At 35.1% G+C, this 19,010-nt stretch overlaps 2 protein-coding genes across 4 annotated transcripts; one reads left to right on the top strand and one right to left on the bottom strand.

Moving 5' to 3' along the window:
- Positions 1-309: 309 nt before the first annotated feature.
- On the bottom strand, positions 310-14,949 carry LOC109064813 (Usher syndrome type-1C protein-binding protein 1-like). Of its 3 annotated transcripts, none has more exons than XM_042766102.1 (14): positions 14,764-14,949; positions 12,016-12,150; positions 11,800-11,933; positions 10,281-10,444; positions 9,991-10,200; positions 8,571-8,791; positions 7,677-7,817; positions 7,393-7,460; positions 7,202-7,313; positions 6,122-6,350; positions 5,056-5,214; positions 2,924-3,021; positions 2,725-2,847; positions 310-1,148 (listed from the first exon to the last, which is right to left on the bottom strand). In XM_042766102.1, exons 1-14 carry the CDS (start codon positions 14,898-14,900, stop codon positions 983-985), a joined length of 2,097 nt encoding a protein of 698 aa, XP_042622036.1. In that variant the 5' UTR covers positions 14,901-14,949; the 3' UTR covers positions 310-982. The 3 variants fall into 3 exon arrangements, with proteins under 3 accessions (XP_042622036.1, XP_042622037.1, XP_042622038.1); XM_042766103.1 differs by having other exon boundaries at positions 311-1,148; positions 12,016-12,143; positions 14,764-14,906; XM_042766104.1 differs by having other exon boundaries at positions 311-1,148; positions 12,016-12,134; positions 14,764-14,906.
- Positions 14,950-16,121: 1,172 nt separating this feature from the next.
- LOC109064814 (BRISC and BRCA1-A complex member 1) lies at positions 16,122-18,732 on the top strand. The gene is made up of 5 exons (XM_042766101.1): positions 16,122-16,276; positions 16,605-16,988; positions 17,083-17,141; positions 17,249-17,369; positions 18,576-18,732. Exons 2-5 carry the CDS (start codon positions 16,611-16,613, stop codon positions 18,666-18,668), a joined length of 651 nt encoding a protein of 216 aa, XP_042622035.1. The 5' UTR covers positions 16,122-16,276; positions 16,605-16,610; the 3' UTR covers positions 18,669-18,732.
- The last annotated feature ends 278 nt before the right edge of the window (positions 18,733-19,010 follow it).

The raw sequence follows: 19,010 nt of genomic DNA, 5'->3' as shown, positions 1-19,010 counted from the left end.
AGTTCAAATTTTAGTAATTTTGTTGTGTTTTTGTTCTTTTTATTAATATTTGTGGTTTTTAGGGTATGTATTGACATCAGTGATGTACTAAAAATTAAAATGTTTTTCCTTTGCATTTTTGAAAAGTGTTGCGTACAGATGACAACATCGACAAAACGATCCCTGCTCACTGGGATCCACGAAAATGACAAAAAATGCTGTAATATGCATACCAGGCCAGTAGTTGGCGATGTAACTTTATAAAGAAACACTGGTGTCTGTGCACATACTTTGTACTTTATATACTTTGCTTTATACTTTTAAATATACTTTATTGCACACAAAACTGAGTTTTTTTCTAATGCGCATGCAGCTTTTGTTGTTGTTGCTGCCTGCTTTTATACAGCAAACTACCAGTTCACGGTCAAAACTGTAATGAGGCCTGTTTTATTCATCATGTATAAAACAACTTTAAATTATTATTAAAATTACAAAATGCGCTTGCAATATTTCACATACACATAGCTGTACATGAAATGAATAATACTTAAAAGCAAATATTTTTAAAATAATGTACACACATATATATCTGTAATGGCCTAGAAAAAGATGGCCTGTCCCAATACCCAGAGTTAAGGTCTTTGCACTTGACAGCTTGTCTATTTACATGACGTAACTTCACGGCAATCCGTCAAAGTAAATGTTCAGTTAAACTTTTTCACATGAGAGAAAAATATGCCTTTGAAGAGATTTTTCCTACAACTGGGTCAGTATCAAAACTTTTGTGTGATGTTGCATCCACAACAACATGTGTCTGTATAGCTGGCAAACCAATTAGCTTTAAATTACCAAATGGTGCATTTTTTTTACAGTAAATATAGTTGGAACTTTGTTTCTAAGCCTGTACTTACCCAACCTCTCACCCAGAATCAACATTCAGCATTAGCTTTCAGAAATGTTTGTCATTGAAATGACACTAAGAAGGACTATGCTGTAGAGTCTTTTAGAGTATGGTCTCCTCTCTCTTCCACTCCATAGCTTCCAGTGTAGCACTTAGCTCGGCCTCTTCTTTAGCATGACGTTCGCCCATGACTGCGATTTGCTTCTCCAGTCGCCACAGCTGCTCCTGATGCTTCTTTCGAGAATTTCTGGAGGTGCTTGTAACTTTACTGTAGAAAAAAATTATTGTAATTATTCTAGCATACATGGGTTGTTGACATTTAAGTGTGCACAAATAATGGTAATGCTAACTTGATACAGATAATGCTAGCTTTTTGTAACTATTGTAATTGGTCTTACACCACTCTGAGTGGGATACAAAACAGCATTAGACACACTAATAAGGATGCTCTTGACCTCACTCCCATCCGGATCATATAAATTGGTGTTTTTGCACCATTCCAAATTTGATTCAAATCAACTGACATGAGAATCAGGCTAACTAACAAGGACTCTAAAGACCACAGCCACTAGAGTCAGTTGCTAGTGGGGTTTACCTGCACAGATTTACTTAGGGCTACATAATGGTAAAACAGTTAATCACAATCATTTTGCAAAAAAATATAATCACATGAGCACAAATGAAAAGAACATCAACTTGCGTAGTTTGCATGCAGATTTAGTTGCAGTAAACAGCACAAGTGACTATGTGAGAGAAAATAGACTAGCTCTATTACACTAATGGAGATCAATGGAGACCACAACTTCAGCTTACGTGTTTTCAACTTTTAAACTTTTTCCATAATGGCCAGGTTGGGAAGACTAAGTAAACCACTGGGCAGAATGCATATTGATTTATGGAAAAAGCTCTGATTTGGGGATTTAAACTGTTGACATCTGGCAACCACTACCACAAACGCTTGTGAAGTCTTTTTACCAATGAAAGATAAAGCAAATAGCAAATTTAAATATGTTTTTAGGATAAATAACCATCATTATAATCAGTAATTATGTCCCCACTAGATGCAACAAATGCCTCGTTTGTAATGGGTTTCATTGTTTTTTTCTGGTCATGCCGGGACACACGGCATCACAGTATGTTAAGGGGCATAACATTTCCTTCACATGCTTGAGGCATTCAAACAATCACAACGCACTGGTTAGCTGGCCAATCAGAGCACACCTCGCTTTTCAGACTGATGAGCTTCGGAAAAATCGACACATTTCAGAAATGTGGGGCATAGAGGAGAAACAATAATTTATATTATGTGGAAAATAATGTTTTTTTTTTAACCTTAAACTGCATGAACACATTGCATTACACCAAATACACAAAATAATGTTCTTTTTATCAACGTCATATGACCCCTTTAATAAATCGAGAGAAGCAGAAGTCATGATCACAATGAAAATACAATTAATCTGAACAACACTGAATTGACTTGAGCTAAATAATAACACTACTGTCTTTTAGAGCAGCTTTACAGCAGAATCTGAACTGCCTTCATAGTTGAGTTTCCATAATAACTGATTCTGCTATTTTACTATTTACCTTTATGAAGCTGCTTTGACACAATCTGTATTATATAAAGGTGATTTGACAGCTCGCCTCTGTTATATATTATATCCGTTAGAATTGTCGTTAGTGAAGAGCTTGGGACTGTGGGGCTTTGTCCAGGTATATTAGACCTTGTTTGTAAATGGTGTGGTCACGTGACTATATAAGTTGTTACTATGACAATCATGTGACTGCTGATACTCTACTTCCTATGCTAATGAAAGTGTTGTGATGTAGTTTTGGATTACTTGTAGTAGCGGGAGAGGCGTGCAATCTCCTCTCTGTTGATCCTCCTCTGAGTGGTGCTGTCTGTGAGCGCCGAGTCCAGCGACTCACGTAAAGCTGCCACTCTCTTCCTTAGTGACTGTTCCCTGCAACAGGAAGTAGAACATCCACAGATCAACTCATTTTCATGAGTGTCTGATGTGTTTTGATGTTTTTTCCTACCTTTGCAGTGTTGCTTGTAGTTCTCTTAGGATAGAGTGATTCCGAGGACCAGGAATTCCCCCTCCATCTTCTAGTTTTGCCAGATTTTCAGCAATTCTCTACAACCAAGACCAGGCATATCATTTTTCAGTTCTGAAGCTTTATGATAGCAAGAGGATATTAAGCATCTGGTAGTTTGACACATTATAATTCACAATTTTCTGTTGACCATCACAGCCAGTACTCTAAAACGACTAGTATCATTATGTTTTGAAAATGTAAGTATCAACTTGGTACTGACCCAGCTAACAGAATTTATAGGAACATTTTTAAAAGGTATGATGTTCCTCAAACATTCTGTCAACTTAATTTTGATTTAAAATTCAACATTCTAGGAATGTTGATTTGTAACATTCCAAGAACGTAAAAATGTAAATTTTCCTTAATGTTAGTAGAATGTTATTTAAAGGTTAGTATGATGTTCCTGCAACATTCTTTCAATCATTCAAACACCTGTTGTGATCAAGCACTGAAAGAAAGAGAAATAAAGAACACAAACTACAACTTTCTTAAACCACAGCCTTAGATGAATTGAAGATAAAAGACATAAAATATATTTAAAAGGTCTGATTAAACAACTCCACAAACAGCATTAACGGCTTCACTTACAATATTACTAAGCAAATTTACTTTATTTCTGTCAGACATCTATAGAAGTTTAGATGTCGACGTCTTATTGAAAATGTTTAGTTTGAGGTCACCATCATTGAGATCAGTGTTTGCTTTAGTTGGCTCTTGACCTTTGACTTTTGTTGAGTTGCTTATTTTGCAGCAGTTTTCAGAAAACATTTCTGCATTGATAAAGCAGCTATCTATTTTAGTGACAGACAAACGACTGCATTAAAGTGGTTTAAATTTCTCAATCAATGTAAAAAGAAATAAATTGTAACGCTATTGTTGCACTTCAGATGCTGAATGTTGATGTTTGGGGGTGTATAAATAATGTCATTGTAAATTTTTTGTTTACAACATGTTTTGTTTAATAAATACACTCACAGACATCAACATTCGGCATATGAAACATAACCATGGTGACATACTTCATGCCAGCACACAAAACACATTCATGGCTCCCAGCATGCATTGCTGCAAGGTTTGTTTGTTTTTTTTTTTTTTTTTTGGATTGTCACCATTGTTGAGGTTTGTATGATGAGTGCTGATGTCTAAGTGTGCTGTATTAAACTTTTAAATAGTTTTGGATAGTCTTACAGAAATCATTAACATGTGTAAAAATTATTTATTTATTTCACATTTGAGTTCATTATTTCTTTCTCATATAACGTTTAAATTCCAAAAGTAAGTAAAACAACATATAAAACAGTTGTCTAAACTACTTTAAAGCAGTCATTTTCCTGTTATCAAAACAGACAGGTTGATCTGCTTTATCAACGAAGAAATGTTTTCTGAAAACACCTGCAGTTGCTGCAAAAAAAGTAACTCAGTATAAGTCAAGGGTCAAGAGACCAACTAAAGCAAACACTGATCTCCATGATGGTGACTTTAACATTGACGAACATTTTTAACAAGAGGTCAACATCTAAACCTCTGTTAATTCTCAATAAGAACTTCTGTAGACGTCTAACAGAAATAAAGTCAATCTGGGTAGTAATAACTGAAGCTGGTGATGCTGTTTGTGGAGTTGTTTAATCAGATCTTGAGAGATTTAAAGTCTTTTATCTTCAGTTCATCTAAGGCTGTGGCTGAAGAAAGTTGTAGTTGGTGTTCTTATATCTCTTTCTTTCAGTGCTTGATCACAAAAGGTGCTTGAATGATTGAAAGAATATTTCAGGAACATCATACTAACCTTTAAATAACATTCCACTAACATTAAGGAAAATTTATATTTTTATGTTTTTCGAATGTTACAAATCATTGTTCCTAGAATGCTGAAATATAAATCAAAATTAAGTTGACAGAACGTTTGAGGAACATCATACCTTTTAAAAATGTTCCTCTAACATCAAAAAACTGGACATTTTTTACATTCCTAGAACCAGCACTGAATACTTGTAGAACGTTCTTGTAACAAAAATTCTGTTAGCTGGGGAAGTGCCTGCACTTTTGACAAAACTAGGTCACACATTTCAAAGCACCTGCTGGGTGGCTCTCCTCTCCCCCAGCTCATCTCGCAGACTGTCCAGGATCAGAGCACCAGCAGAATCCTGGGTACTCTGGACCATCAGCGCCAGGTCCAAACACCGCCTCTCTTTCTCCAGGAGCCGGAGATTCCCACGCATCTCTGACATCTCCTCCTGAGCAAAATTAAATCATGTAATGAGAAATCCTGATGAAACTGTATTGCATTATATGCGTAACATATATGAGTGCAACCCTTGTGCATCCTTAGGGACATTTTTGTCTTTCTTTTTTATCAATTTGGCTGTGTTAATGCAAAAAGCATACATTTTGTGAAAATGTTATATTTATGGATATATATATGGAATTTTAATATTTCACACTCATTTCCTTTCATAAATCTAGGATATGTATTCAAGATCTGTGTATTTTTTATATCTAAAGGACAAAAATGTCCCCATTGGATCCCATAAACAGCTATATTTAATCTCAGTGCTCTTTAAGCATAGAATTATGCATTCTTTGTTAATAGGCTTTGATTCTGTCAATAAGATGTCAGATTTTTTAAAATACTTTTTTTCCACATGTTTCCACCATTTCTGAGGTTTGGCCTATGGAGAAATACTCACTTTTTCCTATTTACTGCTTTGGCTGAAAAAAAGGCAATTAAATTGAAATTATGCTATTATAATTGTATGGGGGATGTATTGATATTGATATCAGAGTGTGGTTTGTATGTGTGTTCTGAGAAATTTGTGTGTGTTTGTGTGAATGGTAGTCGCTTATAAAGTTTTTTTTTTTTAGCTTGTTTTATATATATATATATATATATATATATATATATATATATATATATATATATATATATATATATATATATATATGTCCATGTCAAAAATCGGTCATAAAATACAAAAAAAAATATATATATATATTTATTTATTATTATTATTATTTTTTTTTTTTTTTATTATTTATTTATTTTTTTTTTTTTATGACCGATTTTTGACATGGACATTTTGTTCTCTAACAAACACCAGGTTTAAAACTGGTTCTGAATATAGAAAATATCATATGGCTCACCCTGACTGTCACCAGCTCATACAGTAGAGCTGCTTTCTCCTCTTTGGTGTTTTTGGAAAGTGAACTAGCACGACCTCTGACCCCTGCGAGCGTGCCAGTGTCGGGACTGATCTTGCCCTGTCCTGCTTCGCCCTGCTGCGGGATACAAACAGCGGCCCTGTCCTGCTTCAGCCTGGAGATCCTTTGCAGAATTACACCAGCCTTGTCCTCAAACTCCTTTTCCGACAAGCTGCAGTTTACGGAAAGAGAGAGAGAGAAAGAATGAGAGAGGCTTTTCAGATCTAAGACGATGTCAGATAATTTCATTATCAGACCAAATTAAGTGGATTGAATGATTGGTTTGGAAAGGTAATTGCATGTTAAGTCAGTGTAATTAATCTAATTAGGACTGAAAATAAGGCCATAGCTTTGCTGAGATACTTGCACGCTGCATACCAATTTCCTTTGAAAATATTATGCCAAAGGTGTGCAGATGAGATATTTCTTCATGTGATGCACTAAAGAAACAAAAAGATTTTTTCAATTAAGCTTAAAGTTGAAACAAAAAGAATTTTTCAATTAAGCTTAAAGTTCAGAAGAAAAAAAAAGAATTTTAAGTTAAATAATTTAGCCAGATGGTTACATTTACATACACTCTCAAACAGTAATGTAACAAAGGCTGCTGTAGTATCAAAGTCAAATTTTAAGACATGGTAGTGTCCCAATACTCACATGCAGTATTATTCCAACTCAAAATCATGTACATATACTGTCAAAGTAGTTTTAGTGCATAGCAGAAGAATGGAATCGGGATACAGCCCACAATTTTCAATGCACTAACCTTAATATTGTATGTTACATGGGACGGATAGTAAGCAAATTGAGATTCAGCCTTGGGTATCTCTGTCTAACTAAGACTCTGTCCCAAATGCCACCCTAAGCTAATGAGTTCCTTCTCTGAATACTTTGGTGACATAATACAGCACCTTGAACGGGACACCCTGCAGTCTTGTGGACATCATGAACATGCAAACGTGATGATCAACAAATGATCAAATAATTATCAAATTTATCATAAGAGACTGTATATAAAGCAATAACCTGTATGGTCTGGTCTCAGCAGTGCCCTCTGGTGGACTGGAGGATGCCTCGCCTTTGTACAAGTTCTTATCTGCTGACTTTGCGAGGTCAGGCTGGGGTGTGCTAATTGTTTCTGTAAGAAAAAAACACCACTGTATTTATATGTGTGTGGTTGTACTTTCACGGGCTGTAACTCAAAGAGTGTGCAGCACCTGCATTCTGTTTTTTTCTGGCTTCGCACAGGCACAGCAGGTCTCTGTAAGCCTCCTCACACTCCTCACTGTCAATCAAAGAGCCATTATCAGCACACACACCTGCCAATCTTAGAGGCCAAAGGTCAAGGTTTACAATGTCAAAAAGAATCAAGAAAACACTGTCAGGATCAGTTTTAGAAACCATTATGATATAGACAAGTGTCTAAGCGCTGATCCTGGCTCAGTGGTGATTTTATGCTCATGTACTGTAGTGTGAAACAGAGGTAAAGACAGCAGCACACCAGTACGCCAGAGCCATGTGTAGAGCCGAGCTGTCTGCCTCCTGTCGGCTAAGACTCATGCTCAGCTGCTCCGATTCTCCTTTCCTTTTGACCAGCGCGGCATTCAGACGCTCATTCCGAGCTTTCAGTCGCTCTAGACATCTGATCAGAGAAAACACACCTGTGAGAAGAGATTCAACAGTTCCAGCATTCAAACATTATTCAATAATAAGGGTTAAGGAAATCAATCCACCAAATTTCAGAAACTTCCCCGGCTCAAATTATTTTTATTTTGTTAACATTTTTTCTCACAAAAGACCAACATAAATAGTTTACTGAATGTATGTTTACAGAGTAATCCACTATTTTGGGGGTCAAAATTACAATTTTAACCTGAGATTTGAAGCCAAATAACAGGGGGTTAAAATGACTTTAGAAAGATGGCGGCATCATTATTTTATTTTTGCACAGAGACTGGTAGGTCTATTAGTAAAATCTGTTGACTTTAGCAATCTTTGCTGTATTATATGCATATACTTCTTGTGTTTTATCCTCAAATGTGCATGCCTGCAACTCAAGACGTATCAAAGATATCTTAATGCCCTTTTAGACTTTAGTTCTTAACAAATTTTCTCCTGTTATCTTCATTTTTAAAGCTTCTGTGGTTCATTTTAGAGATATATGGACTTCATTGTAGTAAATTGTTAAATTTTACACATACTCTCAGAATACCTTAGCAACCACTTAACAACCATTTTGAGATGATAGGAGATTGTCTGGGAGAGAAAGGAGGGAATGGAATCAAGACAGACTCAAACTTGACAACCACAGCTCAATATTTTGAGGTCTTTGGATGCAGATCATGGCAGTGTAATCTGAGTCAATATAGAGTAACAAAACCATTTCATCTCTCACCTCTGCAGCTTATCGATCTCAGCCTGAAGCACAGAATCAATGGTGCAGGGTGACGGAGGGGAGTCCGGCCTGAAGCCCGGAAGTTTGCGGGACAGCAGAGGGGATCCAGGATATGGAGGAGAGGAAAAGCTAGGGCTCGAAGTTGGACTGGAGGACAAAGATGGACTACCAGAAGGAGAACGACTCACTCCATACAGCCATTTCCTCTTCAGGTCCACTACCTGCCAAAAGATGAGTTCAGCAACACAAGTTATGAAATTATAATTATATGGCTGAATTAAGAAATCAGAGTGTGTTTTGATGTCTAATGAACATCGTTGCATCAAATCTTTAAAGTTAAAGATTTTTTTTTGACTTATCAGCTGATCAACATATATTATAGTAAAAGTATTTAAATTCAGACAAATATAATGTTGGCCCAACAGCACATTATTTATGGTTGCTAAAAATGCACTATATAACAGTTTAAGCTACTCTTTGAAATTAATAAGTATATAATAATGTATATATTTATTTTATATTATTCAATAGTAATAATAATAATAAATAATATTATTACTTTGAGGTGTGCCACTGATATACAAGGTTAATTTAATTTAATTTAATTTAATTTAATTTAATTTAATTTAATTTAATTTAATTTAATTTAATTTAATGCAGTTGCATATGGACTTTAAAATATGAAATCATATTTTAATATAATTATATGAAGACATATTTTAATGTTTTTATATGCCTATTTATGGCACCATTAATTAATCTCCTATACTAGACAGCAATTTTACAGTTATTATTAATAAATAATAAATTTATCATGATTATTCTTTAGTTCATTCTGTAGATAAAGTATTTTTTAAATATATGATGATGATGATTATGATGATGATGGCGGTGGTGATTATTATTATTATTATTATTATTATTAAAAAAGTTATTAATAAATAACTTTTTAGATGTTTGCACTCATTATGAAGAAAATTCATAAAAGTTTTTTTTAATGTTATTTTTCCTCTCAACATCCATATTTATTGTCACACACACACGCGCACACACTCACACACACACACAAAACAAAATGTGGCAAAACACCACTAATGATGTTTTTATTTTAACTTTATTATCATGAATAACATTAATAATTATTTTTATTATTATCCAAATCATTATTTTATTAAAACAACAAAAGTAATATTGTTATCATTATTACCAATATTTTTAAATCACATTTTTATATAATAATTATATTATCATTTTTTATATATTTTTTAATAATTAACTATAAGTCTATTTATGGCACTATTAATTGATGTCCTATACCAGATTCCAGTTTTAAAGTAGATCTATAGTAGTAAATGAGTTTTATGATTGAAAATGTAAACATTTTCGCTATTAATGATTGATTAGGAATATCCTGATCAACCTTTTCCTGTAGCCACTTTTTCTCATCCTCAAGATCCATCAGCATTCTTTCAGCACCCACGAGCTCTCCCTGGCGGCTCTTCAACGAGGCGTTGAGGTCTTGGTTGTGTTTGTAGAGCGAGAGAACATCCCGCTGAAACTGACGTCTCTCATCAGGGGGCAGAGCAGAGGGGTATGAGATCCCCAAATCCCTCTCCATCTCCTCCAGCACCTGGGGCGGATCACACACATCAGAGCTGAAGGAAGTTCAGGTGCACATACAGGATCCTACAACGGGAGCTACATCAGCACCTGTGTGGCCTGAACCCAGCTCTCGCGGGCTGCAGAGAGATGCTTTGCCCGGATTGACTCAGCATTCTGAGTCTGCAGCCTGAGCATGTTCCTCCCCTGACCACTAGAGTCCTCAAGAGCAGAGAGAACCTTCTGCAGCTCCTTCCAAAGCTCACTGCTGCCCCCTGTGCAAAAACAGAGGGTTTTGTGTGGGGTTTTTTTTGTGTGTGTGTGTGTGTGTGTGTGTGTGTGTGTGTGTGTGTGTGTGTGTGTGTGTGTGTGTGTGTGTGTGTGTGTGTGTGTGTGTAAATTTCCAAATTGTTGTGCAGTATAACAATTATTCAGATACACTTAATAAAACAAAAACAAACAAAATATTAGGGAAAATGTGACAAAACACCATTAATGATGTTTATTATTATTAACAACATTTATATTTGTATCAATAATTATAATTATTAATTAGTTATGAGCTAAATTCTTGTTTGAATACATTTTTGACTTACTATTTTATTATTAAAATACAATTATCATTATAATTGTTTAGTGTATTCTGTAGAAAAGTTTTTACTTTTACAAAAATATGATGATTATTATTATTAAATAAGTTTTTCATACAGAACTAAAGAACTTCTTAGGTGTTTGCACTCCATTATGAAGAAAACTCAAGAGGTTTTTAATTAAAAGTGTTTTTTCCCCTCCCAACATCCATATTCATTCTTACAAAAACTCATCAAAAGAAAATGTGGCAAAACACCACTAATGATGTTGAACTTTATTATTATTATTATTATTATTATTATTATTATTATTATTATTATTATTATTATTATAATTATTATAATTATTAATATTATTATTATTATTATTATAACCCAAATTATGATATAAAAATTATGATAATTGTTTTATTATTAAAATAATAAAAAATATTATAATTATGATGGTGGTGATGATTACTACTACTATTATTATTAATAATAATAATAATGATAAATAACATAATGGCACTCCATTATGAAAGCAAGTAATAAATTACTATGTTTTTGTTTTTTAGCAATATTTTTTCCTCCTGACGTCATCCATATTCATTCTCACAAAAAAAAAAAACTTTAATGATCATTAATTTATTATTAAAACAAAAGTATTATTATTATTATTTTTATTATTAACAAAAACAAGAATAAGAATAATATCATCGTCATGATAAATAAAAATAACGTTTTAGTTGTTTGCACACCAGTATGAACCCAACTCATGGATTACTGAAGTTTTTGATTTTTTGTGTTATTTTTCTTCCTAACATAAAAATTTATACAATTTCTCAGGAGTCTTAATTTAGAAAAAAAAAAAAAAAAAAACGCTTGCATGTGTAAATGTCATAAAGTGCCCAGAGAAAATTATTTTAAAGTTTAATAAGTAGCTTTGCATTTGGAAACAAAAGTCTGGCAGGACCAGTAGCGCAGTAAATAGCAGGCTGTCCGTTCTGACACAGCATTTACTGTGATTGACGATGAGGCATTGTATAAACACCACATGCCTTCTGAGTCCCTGCAGATGTTCTTGGTCTTGGACTCTACAGATGCTGTGCCAGCGTCCACCACCGTGAGGATTGAGCCCTGCTGCGGGACGCTCCCACTGACCCGGACTGGACTCTCAGGCGTTTTCATCTCTCTATGAGAACACAGACCTTTTCACATAGTGTAGAGCAAAAAATATATATATTTAGTTTGCAATTGTTTGAGGCAGGGGTTACCGTGGTATTTGTAGGGAGTCCATCTTCCTGCTGAGGTCAGAAATGATCTTCAGTAAAGTGTTGACCTCCGTCTCACACTGCGCCAGTTCAGAGTCCACTGACACCAGACTGTCCGAGCTCTGCTGGAACTTGACTTATGTGAAATATTGCAAGAAAATGTGCAAAACCAGTATTCACTTTAGATCAGACTTGAGTTCAGTTGGGATGACACTCTACAGGGGCCCAAAAAAGTCTTTAAACACTTTCATTAGATACTAAAAGGGCTTTTCACAATTCAAATAGTTAAACCTGGGTCATTTTAAACCCCGGGTAAAGGGAATCCTATAAAGGTGAGAATGAAACAGACTCTTTGTTTTCTATTACTATCTGACATTTTCTCCTCAAACGCTGCAAGGACAGTTGTAAGGGCTGGAGAATGTCACGGTTTCATCTACTACACACATACTGAATCTGCATGAGCTTTTCACCATTTCTTTGGAGAAAAAATACCATCATCAGTGGTAGAGCATTGCGTTAGCAGCGCAAAAGGTTGTGGGTTCGATTCCCAGGGAACACATGTTAGGTAAAAAATGTTAGCCTGAATGCACTGTAAGTCGTTTTGGATAAAAGCGTCTGCTAAATGCATAAATGTAGAATGTACTACTCAAAATTACGGAGCCCCGCACATGACATGCAAGAAAAAAAAAAAATTGTGCACGCAATTTACTAATACTATTTCTTTCCCTCGATTTGCTAAATTGAGCACACAATTTACTAATTTGTTCTCTCGATTTATAAATCGTGTGCATGATTTAGCAAATAGTAAATTGTTAAAATTTAGCCTACTATTTTTTTCCTGCATGCCATGTGCAGGGCTCCATACAAAATAATGATAACTAGATAAAAAAGTTAGTCAAGACAAACTTTAGGTTGGCTTGAGCAACCCTCGCCTGAAAGTTTATAAAGCAGTTGTTAAAGCCTGAAGTTTGAAAAATTTGATAGATAAGATAGATGTTGATTACATGTTTCTAGCATGATTAGCATGTTTTTAACATGATTGGCCTGTTACTAACATATTGCTGGCATAATTAGCATGTTGCTATAATGATTAGCAAGTAACTTGCATGTTGTTAGCATGATTAGCAAGTTACTAGCATGTTGCTAGCATGATTAGCATGCTACTAGCATGTTGCTAGCTTGATTATCAAAGTAACTATCATGTTGCTAGCATGATAAGTATGCTACTAGCATGTTGCTAGCTTGATTAGTAAAGTAACTAACATGTTGCTAACATGATTAACAAGTTACTAGCATGTTGCTAGCATGATTATCATGCAACTAGCATGTAGCTAGCATGATTAGCAAGTAACTAGCATGTTGCTAACATGATTAACATGCTACTAGCCTGTTGTTAACATGATTAACATGCTACTAACATGTTGTTAACATGATTAACTTGCTACTATGTTGTTAGCATGTTGATAGCATGATTAGCAGGCAAGTTACTAGCATGTTGTTAGCATGATTAACATGTTGCTAGCATGATTAGCAAAGTAACTAGCATGTTGTTAACATTATTAACATGTAACTAGCACGTTGCTAGGATGATAAGCAAGTTACTAGCAAGTTGCTAGCATGATTAGCATGCTACTAGCGTGTTGATAGCTTGATTAGCAAGTAACTAGCATGTTGCTAGCCTGACCAGCAAGTGACTAGCATGTCGCTAGCATGATTAGCAAGTAACTAGCATGTTGCTAGCATGACCAGCAAGTGACTAGCATGTCGCTAGCATGATTAGCAAGTAACTAGCATGTTGCTAGGATGATTAAAAGTGACTAACATGTTGTTAGCATGATTAGCAAGTAACTAGCATGTTTCTAGCCTGTTTCCGTGACTCTCCGACGCATGTGAATATGAGGCCCGTGATTGGCTGTCTGTTGCTAAGTACCTAGCTGAAACATGCTAACATCACTAGCTTCTGTACATGTTTGCACTGCAGTGCAGGATTAAATGAACACCACAGAAGCGCTGCTAAACTGCTCCGGAGCAGACTTTCGTAACTTGGGGTTAAGCGCAGTGTGAAAGCCCTCAAGTGGCATTTACAAACAAATGAACTCAGAACTTTCTCAGAACTAAATTCACACTTGCAATGACATTTAAATATCATAGTGATTCTTATTAAATATGTGAAGAGGAGCTGAACACTGACAACTAGACAGAATCCAAATAGTATGTTGTCTTCATTTTGAACATATATCTATTGTTGTATAATCTAAAATCTTTTTTTCTCCTCTCTTTATACATAAACACACACTCATGATGATGCCATATAAAACAATATGGTGTTGTTGTTTTCTACATCACCCTTTTGTTCAGAGGAGAGGAAAAGGAGGAAAAAGGCACATCCTGAAACTGCACTTCCTGCAGCTGCGTGATGTCGCTCATTGTGAGAAAAGAAACTCTCAAACTGTTGTTCTCAGCACTCAGTTATAAATATAATTTAACTGTATGGTTTCAGGACCTCGCTGACTCCAGATCTGCCAGGAGCTGAGGTTGGTTTGAAAGTGGTGACTATTATAAATTCTCAGCACTGCTACAAATCACAATTTGTGACTAAAACTCTCTCGATTTCTGCTCAAGTATGCTCTATGTCCAATACTTAAAAAGCTTTTCTGTTACACTTTACAAAGCTGGTGTTTAAAACAAAGCGTAATGCTGTTTTTCTGCTTCAGATTCTGCATAAATCTCATCACTGTTCCAGAAACTCACCTCCATGACTCGTCTGACCTCGTCTCAGGTAGAGTCCTCCCCAGCAGATGAATGAAAGGGCTTTCTACGAGCGCTCCAGTGTGATTCGAGTGTCTCCTCCTCTCTTCACTGAGCGCTGCATGAGAGCTGCAGCACATCCAGATCAAACCCTGCTCCTGCTAAACCTGCTCCCGTCTCAGTCTCTTGACTGTCGTCTCCACCCTCTGTCTCCTCAGATCTTTTCCTGTTTGGGTTATTTTTGACTCTCTATCTCTGTAGGAGATTATTTGATAAATCTTAGTGTTTGTAAATAAATTATTTATAAATCCTCTCATTTTAATCATCATATACAGTGCTATACTATTTGGTGACTGTTTTAGAAAAAAATAAATCTTTAAAAATTTCCATAACAATATTTTAGTCTCTGCTTTGGAGAAGCTGTATGTGTATATAAATGAATAAAGCCCACAAAGTTTGGGGATTATTATTTAAATTATGAATCTGAAGTTGTTAAAAAAAAAAAAAAAAAAAAAGTAAAATTAAAAATTCTGGAAACACACTAAACACTAAAACAATGTTCTATATGTGTGTGTGTGTGTGTGTGTGTGTGTGTTAAAATAATACAATAAACATTCATATAGCCTATATATATATATATATAAGAAACAATCATTTAAACAAACTGTTATCAAATGTGTCACATATAAAACTATGTTATAAGTTATTAATAGTTATATTTTTTATTACTAGTATATTATATATATATATATATATATATATATATATATATATATATATACATATATATGATAATAACTATTATAGCTATAGTTTTATATATATATATGAAACACAATCGTTTAAACAAACTGTTATAAGTTATCAATAGTTATTACTAGTTATTACTAGTTTATATATAGATATATATGATAATAACTATAATATATATATATATATACATATATATCTCAAATATGTCACATTAAATTATGATTTCACTTCCACAGACTGTATATTTAACAGTAGCCTGTTGTATTGCATTGTAAATCATGAAATCTAATTAGTTGTGCTTAGATCTAATACAGTTTTTCACTGTATATATTAAGGGAACTTATCAATTAAAAGGTCTTGACTGTTTTGTCTTTTATAGCTAAAATTACAATAACTGTTTACAGTAGGATTTGTAATTCAGACTTAAGTTGACTGAACCAAATGGACCCTTGAGGTACAATAAGTATGTTTATATATCGTTATCTCATTATTCTTTGTCTGACATGTTTTCTGTTTAATTTGGTTGTTGTTGTTGAACTGATCGCACCGGAGGAGAAGGTCGTGGCGCCAGAGCTGCAGAGCTGAAGCCGCAGTAAGTCTCCAGTCCGCTGGAGGCGCTGCGGATCAGAAACACCCTTCAGCACTCGACTCTGAATGACAGCGACACAGCAGCGAACGAGGAAGTGTCGGTCAATAATATTGTAAAATCAAATTTAGATCATTCCCCCGCCACTGAACTCATATTTTCATCCTCTGGATCTCGGTAAGTTATTGTCAAACGTTATTTCGCTATCCTGCCTGCGCTGCCTGTACAAGTCTCTCACGATCTTCAGAAATCACGAATGTTGACTGACTGCTTTTGCTTTACAAACCAATATTTAAAAACTAATTTAGGTTTAGATTTTAAAATAAGCCATATCTTGTCAGGTTTGTTTTTATTGAAATAATTTGAGAATGTTTGCTCTTTATTCAGTCGCCTTTACAATATTAAGTAAAAAGTATATACAGTATTTCGTATAGGTTTGGTTTATGTTGTTGTTCTTCATTTATTGGTGTGATTTGCTGTAATATGTGTCATCTGATGTTGTCAGGTTGTCATGGAGACCCCTGAGCCCGGTCAGGCAGATGGAGAGGAGCGGATGCTGGAGCTGAGACCCAGGACCCGCTCCAATCCGGAGGGTGCAGAGGACCGGCGCAGCAGCACCGGCAGCCTGAACAACACCCTGGCGTCACCGCCGCCGCCGCAGCCGGCCGTGGGCAGCCGTGTGGAGGGAGAGGGAGAGGCGGCCAGCACCGACAGTCCTCCGGCTTCAGCCACCGCACCTGCAGCTGTAGCTGCGACGGGAAGCTCTACGGCCAGCATGCCTGCGATGAAGGAGAGACCCAAAGCCCCGCAGCCGTCCACGAGCACCCAGACCCCCCCTTCAGCCGAGTTACACCTGCGGGCGCCTCGAGTCAACTGCCCAGAGAAAGTGGTAGGTCTGTCAACAACTCCAGGACTTCAGGAAATGTGCTTCTGAGAACACGTCCGTCAGTCAAGTTTTCTCACAATATCTTTTTTTTAAACAGATCATCTGTTTGGACCTTTCAGAGGAGATGTCTCTACAAAAACTGGAGTCGTTTAATGGGTAACTTTACGGTTTTTCAGTTAAACCGTTTCCTTGGTTTATCACATTCATTTAGAAAAGACGAATGTGTATTAAATGCGTTTGCTGTGAATGATTTGCATTTCCAGGTCCAAGACGAATGCCTTAAATATTTCACAGAAAATGATTGAGATGTTCGTGAGAACCAAGCACAAGATCGACAAAAGGCATGAGTTTGCTCTGGTGGTGGTGAATGATGACGCCATGTGGGTGAGTGCACCGTCACGCTGAAACTAACACTCGCTGTGATTTAATGAATCTGTCTTTGAGTAGTTGACAGAGGGGTCAGTGACACGATGCTCTGTTTTTGTCTGGTTCTATTAATTTAATCAGAAGTATTCAAAAAGAATTAAATTCTTTTAAAAACAAGTGTTTTATTATTTCATAGAAAATGCTTTAACAAAATTGTTTACGGACAGTGTTAGTATTTATATACTATTTTTGTACTTAGTATTTTGTTATTTGCTTTTATTTTACATTTTTATTTAAATTTTAGTTTATTAATTTTGTTATGAGCTTTTAACATTTTCAGTGTTTTATATTTCTATGTAGATTTAATTGAATTATTATTTATTTTTTCAATTTTAGTACTTATGCCAAGGCAACATGTTTAGTAGTTGTAAATTTAAGTTTTTCATGTAATATATATATATCATTTCAGGTTTATTTCAATTACCAAAAACTATTTTCAGTTTAGTATAGTTAACAATAACAACTCTGTTCACTGCTTATTATTGATATTATAGACAGAGAGGACCCTCATAACTGTGTGTCAAGGTCAATAAGTCTCTCAAAATATCAGATCATTTTTATGACAAGGCAAGATTAGTTTAGGTTGTGAAATATCATGTTTTTTTACGAATTTACAAAAACAAAAATAATTTGAATTTTTACCCTGAAAAAAAAAAAGGCATTTTAAAACTTTAAAAATATTTAAGACACATGCATGTATTCATTGTGTATGGAAAATATGATAAATACCTTTTACTTGATGGTTACATCCAGCGTTATATGTTTTCTGAACTTGCCTCTACTTTAGTTTTCATTTCAACTTTAGTTTAAGTTGTATTAATTTAATGTGCTTTTGTCTTTTTTTTTTTTTTTTCAAATATTTCTATTTATGTATTTTTATTTCATTTTAAGGTTTAGTAATTTTGGTACTTCGACTTAAACCTTTATTTCAGTTAGCTGCCTGGGCAAAATTTCTGATTTTCATTTGTTTTTTTTACATTTTTTGTTGACAAAAAGGTATAAATGTTTTACAAAACCATATAAAAAACTAACATGAATATAAAGAGTACATGTTAAAGAACCGAAATAACAAAATGCAGGACTGACGTCGAGCATGTTACACTGCTGTCAGTGCGTGACATTCATGTGAACAACCTCTTTCATCTGAATCTCTTTCACACACAGTTATCAGGATTCACGTCTGATCCGCGAGAGCTGTGCAGCTGTCTGTACGACCTGGAGACCAATGTCTGCGAGTCCTTCAGTATCCTTATTTAGAGAGTTAGGCTTGTTTTTTGTGAAATCAGGTCGGTCCAGATACACACTAATAAGGCATGCAGAGGAAGCAGTGAGAATGAATCATGATCACACTGATCATTTCCTTAACTTTTTTTTGTTGTTGTTGTGGATGTTCTCATTGTTGTGTTGTTAGTTTTTTTTGTTTTGTGTTTTTTATTATTAGACTGGTATAGACTGAAATCCTTCCGGTCAGTTGTATGTTTTCCTTCTTTTGTAGTTTGCAGAAAATTGAGCTTCCTCAGATGGAGAACATTCAGACCATCCCTCCTCCTTTCGTAGTCCGGACTCTCCTCCTCTTCAGCCGGCATGCTGGTATGCTTC

Source organism: Cyprinus carpio, chromosome A11, assembly GCF_018340385.1.
Source record: "Cyprinus carpio isolate SPL01 chromosome A11, ASM1834038v1, whole genome shotgun sequence".
Lineage (NCBI taxonomy): Eukaryota > Metazoa > Chordata > Actinopteri > Cypriniformes > Cyprinidae > Cyprinus > Cyprinus carpio.
Note: the sequence above shows the minus strand (reverse complement) of the source record. Positions and strands in the feature narration are given on the sequence as shown.

Coding starts and splice junctions, on each gene's coding strand:
- LOC109064813 (XM_042766102.1), bottom strand. CDS start 14,900: ATGTGCTGCAGCTCTCATGCAGCGCTCAGTGAAGAGAGGAGGAGACAC. Junction 10,201..10,280: donor GCTGGGTTCAGGCCACACAG/GTGCTGATGTAG, acceptor GATCCGCCCCAG/GTGCTGGAGGAGATGGAGAG. Junction 2,848..2,923: donor CTACAAGCAACACTGCAAAG/GTAGGAAAAAAC, acceptor TTCCTGTTGCAG/GGAACAGTCACTAAGGAAGA.
- LOC109064814 (XM_042766101.1), top strand. CDS start 16,611: ATGGAGACCCCTGAGCCCGGTCAGGCAGATGGAGAGGAGCGGATGCTG. Junction 16,989..17,082: donor TCAACTGCCCAGAGAAAGTG/GTAGGTCTGTCA, acceptor TTTTTTAAACAG/ATCATCTGTTTGGACCTTTC. Junction 17,142..17,248: donor AAACTGGAGTCGTTTAATGG/GTAACTTTACGG, acceptor TTGCATTTCCAG/GTCCAAGACGAATGCCTTAA.